We start from the raw sequence: 7,021 nt of genomic DNA on the forward strand, positions 1-7,021 counted from the left end.
TTCCCAAGGGGAGGGGGCTGCCCCTGCCTGCCCCTGTGGCGGGGCTGCTACGGGAAGGGGGGCTGCGTGCCGGGCGCTGCGGGGGTGCTGTGCTTCGGGGGCAGGTACTCGGGCCTGCTGACAGCCACAGTCCTGGTGAAGCAGCGCAGGTTGCCCGTCTTGAGGGCGCACTGCACCGGCCACAGGATGATGCAGAAGAGGATGATGATGAGGGCGGAGAGGAGGACGATGCGCTTCCAGTCGTCGCACATGTCGCAGCGGGACAGCCTCCCTGCCAGCCCTGTTGGAGGGGCCTCTGAGCTTTCAGGCTTGCTCATGGCAACGTCGATGGAGATACAGGAGTCTGGGTTCTCGGGGTCGTCTGAGGCCTGGCGGCAGCAGAGCTTGGTGCCTTCCATCCAGAGCACCTTCTCCTGCTGCAGCTCGGGGGGCAGCGTGGCGAGGTGCTCCTTGCTGGTCTCCAGCGCCGGGGCACCTTCCAGAGGGATGCAGGTCAGCTGCCTGCAGAAAGGGCAGGGCAGCTGGTCCTCGGGCTGGTTTGGGGGCAGCCCCGTGCTCAGGCGGGCCACGCATTCCAGGCAGAAAACGTGGGAGCACTGGAGCAGCTTGGGGGTCTTGAAGGTGTTGTCGTAGGTGTTGAAGCAAATGGAACACTCCACCGGGGACGCCGGCTTGGGAGACGTCGGGTGGGGAGAGCCTGGCTTGTCGGTGGGGGATCTGGCCTTCCTCTTGCCATCTCCTGGGGAGGTGACCACGATGGGGCTGATGGGGATGGGGATTTCACTTGGAGACGCAGGGACGGGGCTGGTGGGAGATTCCGGGGTGCTGGAATGCCAGAGCTGTGTGAAGCACGACATGACGGAGCCCGAGGAGAGAAAGAGAGCCCTGGGAGACTCTAGAAGAGAAGAAAACCACCTCCATTTTACATGACGTGAAGACAGCCATCACCACACCTATGTTTAACCCCTCAGAAGGAACCAAGAGCAAGTTCACAGCTTCCACTGCCTCCTGAGGCTGGGACAGATCCCTGCAGAGCTGAGAAGGACACAGGGAGCCTGCCAGAAGCTGCACACCGAAGGGGAAGTGAAACATCCTGCCATGAAGCAAGCAGCCAGCAGAGATCCAGCCCAAGCCTTTTCACCAGAACCCTCATGCCAATGTAGGTGGGTGAAGTTTGTCTTATTTTTCCCCATCCATGCCTCCCTCTGGGCAGAAGAAACACGACACAAACCTACCCCGGCTGGTGCTCCCCGACACCTGAGCAGGGAGGAGAGCAGAAGACTCCATGAGGTCTCGTAGGGACCTCGCTAGGACAGCCTATTAGCCTGGGACACACTCAGATATTATGGTGGCAGCATGAGCAAGGCCTAAGGGACAGATAAGACTGTTGAGTTGTGGAGGCAGCAGGGGGGTGAATCTGTGGGGTGGGCTCAGAGCTCTGGGCTTGGTCTCTGCGCTGCCCGGCAGACGAGCGAGGCAGCGCCCAGCGATGCTGCCTGGGTTTCACTGCCCACCCTGGGATCTGAGCTCCCTCCTGCCACAGGAGCACTCAGGGGAGGTGAGGAAACACTGTGCAAAGCTGGTTCCATCCTCTGCCCCCAAGCAGCGTGAGAAGCTCCTCTGTCCTGTCACCGTGACACAGCAAGAAAAGCGATGCTGGAGGAAACAGTGCAAGGGGTGTTCTCCACCCTTTCCTTCTTCTTCCCTGTCCTCAGCCCTGGAGAAGGGCCAGCAGGGCCTCACCGGGTGCTCCCTGCTCTGCTCTGCAAGCAGCTGAGTGGCTGAAAAGCCACTTGGAGTAAACTGGTTTACAACTCGCTCCAGCTCTTCCCATCAGCTGAAGTTTCACCTTGAATTCCAGTTACCCTGGGCTGGACACACACCTGGACACACAGACACAGCTGGACACAGCTTTTCACACCTTCTGCTACCCAGAAAGATCACATCTCAGCTCCTGAGGACTTTTGCCTGAAAGCAAGTGATTAGCTGGAGGAAATTCCCAGCCCTGGTGCCCTATGCCTGGGGAACATTTTTTTTAGGCTGTGTCACTGAACTGGCCAGGCTTGATTCTTTCTGTTGGGAGATGGACCCATGACAAGCCAGAAATGTTCAGATTGCTGCTGTAATTATAGGGCTGCAGTCAGCCCAGCAATGCCTCACCAGCACGGGCTCCTAGAGGCTCCACAGCTTGTCATGAAGAACCAATGTAAGGTATCAAAAAGCCTGCACATTCCTCACATTGCACACACACACCCCAAAAAATCTCTTATTATTTAAGAATTAAGCATTCTCCCATCACAGCTGGTATTTTCAGGGCTGAAACCACCTTTAAGAACCTTTTTTTCCTTCTCTTTTTCTAAAGAAAGACATTTTTGTGAAGCCCCTCCTCGTGTTTTCTCTTCAGTCACACACTATCTGCACATTTCAGCAAGTTGTCATGGGGTTTTTTTTAATGCACTTTTTTTTTCCTGGTGTGGGAAACTGTTCTTCTCTTCCCCACATGAGTCTAAACTCACCATGCATTTTTTAGCACCATCCGAAGCCCAGATGGCACAGAAATGAGGGGAAAACCCCTGGGTTGTTGTGGGTTTTTTTTTCACTAAATCTGCTTTGCAGAGCTCTATCCAGCCCAGGTCTCTGCTGATGGAGTGTTGGTCAGAAACCAGGAGCAGCAGAAGGGGTGGCAGGAGGTAACCTCAGAGCAAGCCCTGGCTTGTGCAAACTCATTTTACAACCTCTGTGAAAAAGCTGTTGGGTTTTTAGTGGCTGGTGATCCAACAGCTATTTAGCAACAGCAGTATCTTGGTAGTAAAGTGGAGGAAGTTTACTCACAACAGTTGCTCTTAAATTAAGATAAAAGCTTTTACCCGCATTTCCCCTTTGCTCAAGGTGGTTGTGAGGCTGTAGATGCTGTTGGTTTGAATCCATTCTGAGTCTACCTGGTTTTAATGGACTTTTTGGTGTTATGTGGCACCTTGACCAGACCTGGCACAGGGTTGAAGTGGGGAGAGCTGAAGAGCAGGGCCCAGAGCAGGGGCAAGGAAAGGCAGTTTTAGTTCCTACACAGGGCAGCTCAGCCTCTGCCTGCTCCCTGTGCCTCCTGTGTGGCTGCAGAGGTGATGCCCAGGAAGCTAAAATTGGGCAGCAGGGAACACAGGCACCAGGATTGCTGCTGAACTGCTCAAGCAGAGGCAGTCAGTGAAGCTGGAGAGCCCCAGAGCAGAGCTGCAGTGGGCAGCTCAACTGCATTCATTAGATCTGGGGGGGTTGCTTGGGGGTTTGGTTTGTTTCCCTTTTTTCTTACACACACTTTTCCTTTTACTACAATATCTGCAATAGTTCAGCTCTTGATGGTCACACTGCACTTCCTTAGACCCTGCAGCTACTTACCTCTCCTTCCCAGCTATTTTACCTGGGCTTTCCAGACACTCTGGGAACATCAGTGAACACCTCAACCATTCCAGACACACACACAAACTCCGATTCAAACCTAAGTAGTTAAGTACTTTTTCCTTCCCAACAAGTTCTAGAAAAACCTCTTTCCACACCATAAAACCAGACAAAAGAGAACATGAAGACACTGGTGTGTAATCTGATTGTAAGTCCCTCATCACAGAATGGTGAAGGTTGGAAGGGACCTTGAAGATCATCAGTCCCAACCTCCCTGCCATGAGCAGGGGCACCTCATGGTGTCTTTAACTCAGAGCAACTGAACACACAGCAAGTTAAGAGGTGGACAGATTAAAGTCTATAAATACCTGTTCAGAGGGCTGATTAGAAGGAGAAAAGCATGTTCTGGGCTCTTGATTTCTACCCCTGAAGAGTCTTCTCTCCAGAGGACAGTCTTAGGGTCTTTTGTATTTATAAGGCTCCTTCTGGTATCCAAGCTTCCCAGGAGCTTCCCAAGTTGTTTCCAAGCACGGAAGGTCTGGTAAGACAAGTAACCTCTAACAGCTCCCTGGCTACAAGTGGCCCTGCTGCTGTAATTCAGGTATCTTTTATACCTTCCTGGCTGGAGGTGACTTACCTGCTCCACCTGCCTTTCCCCATCCCCACTGAATCACTCCCTTGGCTGCTCCCGCTCCCGCTCCGGCCGGTTCCTGTGACAAACAGGACAGGCTGGAATGCTCCTGATAAGGACACCCCCTGTGCCTGCCCTGGGGAAGCGATAGGAGAAATGTTTATCCCTTCATCTGCTCTGCTCCGGGGAAGGCTGCCTGCTTTGGGGTCAATTCTTGCAGTTCTTCAACTGCCTTTAACATTTCTGCAGGCTCCAGGACCCGCTCCAGTCGGTGCAGATGCACTGGTTGCCTTTCCCAGGGCAGCAAATCTTCCAAAGGGTAACTTCAACACACTCAAAAATACCAATCATTAGGCTTTTATCCCTTCCTAAAAGACAAATAACTTGAAAGTGCCCTCAACTTATAGCAGAAACAAGATGCTGGCAGTGAAATCCCTCATGACTGGTCGAGGGAAAGAAAAGAAACGTTGCACGAGAAAAAATCCAGTGTAAGTTTGAAATCTGGTTGTAAAGGAATTGAAGCACTTTGCTACAAACTCAGGTAGAATTGGTCAACATAATGCTATCTGGATTGTCAGAGAGAAGGAATTTAACTTCTTTGCAGCTTTTGGTAGGAAGAGAAATATGATTTGACCTGCCAGTGTTTGGTGGTTCAAAGGACACCAGCCCGTGAGGCAGAAAAAAAAGAACAAACAAATTTACACTCACGTGCAGATAAGGAAACAAGTGTGGGTGCCTGGGGAGGGGAAGTGACAGGGAAACATTTGAAATGTAGCCTGGTTCTTATTTGTGGTTTATCCTCCTCTTTTTGGTTGGTTTGTTTCTCAAAGAAACACCACAAGGTGGTCTGTGGTTTTTTATTTTCAGGGTGGTATCAGAGAATCACAGAATCCTTTTGGTTGGGAAAAAAAACAACCCTTGAAGATCATCAAGTGCAACTAAATCCCTTCTTAAAAAAACTTCACTCTTAAAATAGATGGAACTGTATAGTTCCATTTTTGAGACAGGGAAGTGTCTAAATCCCTTGGACTTTTCCTGGCAATCAGATGCAACTCCCCTTGGTGCCACATTCCTCTAGTTCAGGTCACACTGCTCAGTTCCAGGGAGTCGAAATCCCAAAGGAGGTTTTCAGGAACACAAGAAGCATTTTGAACTCACTGAAGTTTTAAACCAGTTTGAAGATTCAAACTAAGGTCACCAGGTCTTTCCACAGCTAGAAGGATCTGGCTGTGTTCCTCCAGTGGATTCAAGATGAGTGGGTGACTCTGGAAGACAAACACCTCAGTGGAGAATGCAGGTCAAGAATAAACTTTCCCAAATCCACATCCCAGTGGCCTGGCTCCCTCCAGGCTGTGTCCCTGAGCCACAGCAATCCCTAGTGCTGGGCTGAGCAGGGAATACCAACATGCAGCCCTTCTCCCCAGCTATTTATGTTGCTGCTGAGGGCTGAGGGAGGCTGGGAGCCAGCAGTGGTCAGGGCTGACAAAGCAGGATGCTGGATGAATGGCTCCAGATCGGATTTTTAGAAGTCTTGCTCACTTAGTCATTGCCTTGGTAAACTGGGCTCAAAATTAACCACCTTTGGTTACATTGGGTAACACACCAAGGAACAAAATGCCTTGGTTTGGGTCCAGGTGGGAGCTTCCTCCCCTGGTGGTCAGTGGGACAGCCCCGAGTCCCTCTGCTCATGCTCTCAAGACAGACACAGGCACTTTTCCAGCCCCTAAATCCACTGGCAAAGACCAAGAGGGCTGAACATCATGCACAGACCAGCTCTGGGCTGGAGTCTGGGGGGTTTCTGGGGCTGGTTTCCCATGGGTCTCAAGGTGTTTGCAGCCCCGACACCCAGAGCCTGGGGCAAACTGGGCAAACTGGGCCACCCCACGTTCCAGGATCGTGCCACTGGGCTGGGAGGCTGAGCAGGGCTTGGCTCCCAGGGCTGCTATTTTTACCCTCTGGTTGGAGGAACAGCCTGAGTGTGGCAAGAACCACAGCTGGGCTTGGGAGGATCCCAGAGGACTGGGAGCACGTGCTGCCCTGTCTGCACTTGAACAGGCACTGGCACTGAGGAGAAACAGGTCCTTGCTGAGTGCTGGGATTCCCTGGAGTCTGCAGCACCTGTGGGCACCTCTCAAAGGCATTCCCTGTGTCCAGGCAGTGATTTTTGCTGAGCCACGTGGGAATGAAGCCAGTGGGGCTGGAACACCCTGGGGTGAGATGCAGGGGACACATCTCTCTGCTGTGAGCACTGGGACCTGCAGCAAAACCCCTCATTCCCACGGGCTCCTGTGCCTCATTTCCTAAGACAATAAAGACAAAACAAGAAGGTAATCAGTAAGACATAATGAATGAATGATTAATAAGGAAAATCATGATAAGCCTGCCTTTTCTGGGTGTTTGGGTGGGAACCTGGGAGCAAGGGGTGCTGCCTGGTGCCTTGGGCTGGTCCCAGTGGCTCCAGCCAGAAACCATTCCAGGATCCCACCTGCAGCCAGTGACTGTGACTGGAACATCAGGGTTTCAGTGGTCACACCCACCCCCATCACCTCTCCTCATTTCACCAGCAGCTGTTGCCAGCTTATCCAGGGCTGTGGGGGAAGTGGGGAGATCTCCTCAAGGGTAGGGGTGCTTTTCAAGGGGGGGGATTGAGGAAGGTTTGTAAAGAAAAATAGTATTTCTACCAGCAGCAGCCACCTGGCTGAGGACATGAGCATTTGACAGCTTGCAAAGCAGGCTCCTTAGTCTGAAGATAAGTGAGCAGACTGCAGAGTAACAAAGCCAGGCTGCTGGTTGGAGCTTTAGGCTGTTCCCTTGGCTTGTTTTTTCCCTCTCCCCTGCCTGAGTATCTTTGCATTCTCTGTGTGGTTCATCTCAAGTGGACAAACTAAAGGTCCCACATGAAGATGGATGGAAAAAACAAAGCAAAACCAAAAGCCACCAGGCAGTGGGCAACAAGCTTCCTCTGAACTCTCTCTCCTTTCGTCCAAGACTAGTTCATTT

At 51.9% G+C, this 7,021-nt stretch overlaps 1 protein-coding gene across 1 annotated transcript; it reads right to left on the reverse strand.

Moving 5' to 3' along the window:
• Positions 1 to 47: 47 nt before the first annotated feature.
• Positions 48 to 857, reverse strand: RNF223 (ring finger protein 223). The gene has a single exon (XM_010005262.1). It carries the CDS (start codon positions 855 to 857, stop codon positions 48 to 50), a length of 810 nt encoding a protein of 269 aa, XP_010003564.1.
• Between the last annotated feature and the right edge of the window lie 6,164 nt (positions 858 to 7,021).

The sequence above is a fragment of the Chaetura pelagica genome, unplaced genomic scaffold (genome assembly GCF_000747805.2).
Source record: "Chaetura pelagica isolate M959 unplaced genomic scaffold, ChaPel_1.0 scaffold159, whole genome shotgun sequence".
Lineage (NCBI taxonomy): Eukaryota > Metazoa > Chordata > Aves > Apodiformes > Apodidae > Chaetura > Chaetura pelagica.

Excerpts from the sequence above, each read along its gene's own strand:
- RNF223 (XM_010005262.1), bottom strand. The coding sequence starts at position 857 with ATGTCGTGCTTCACACAGCTCTGGCATTCCAGCACCCCGGAATCTCCC.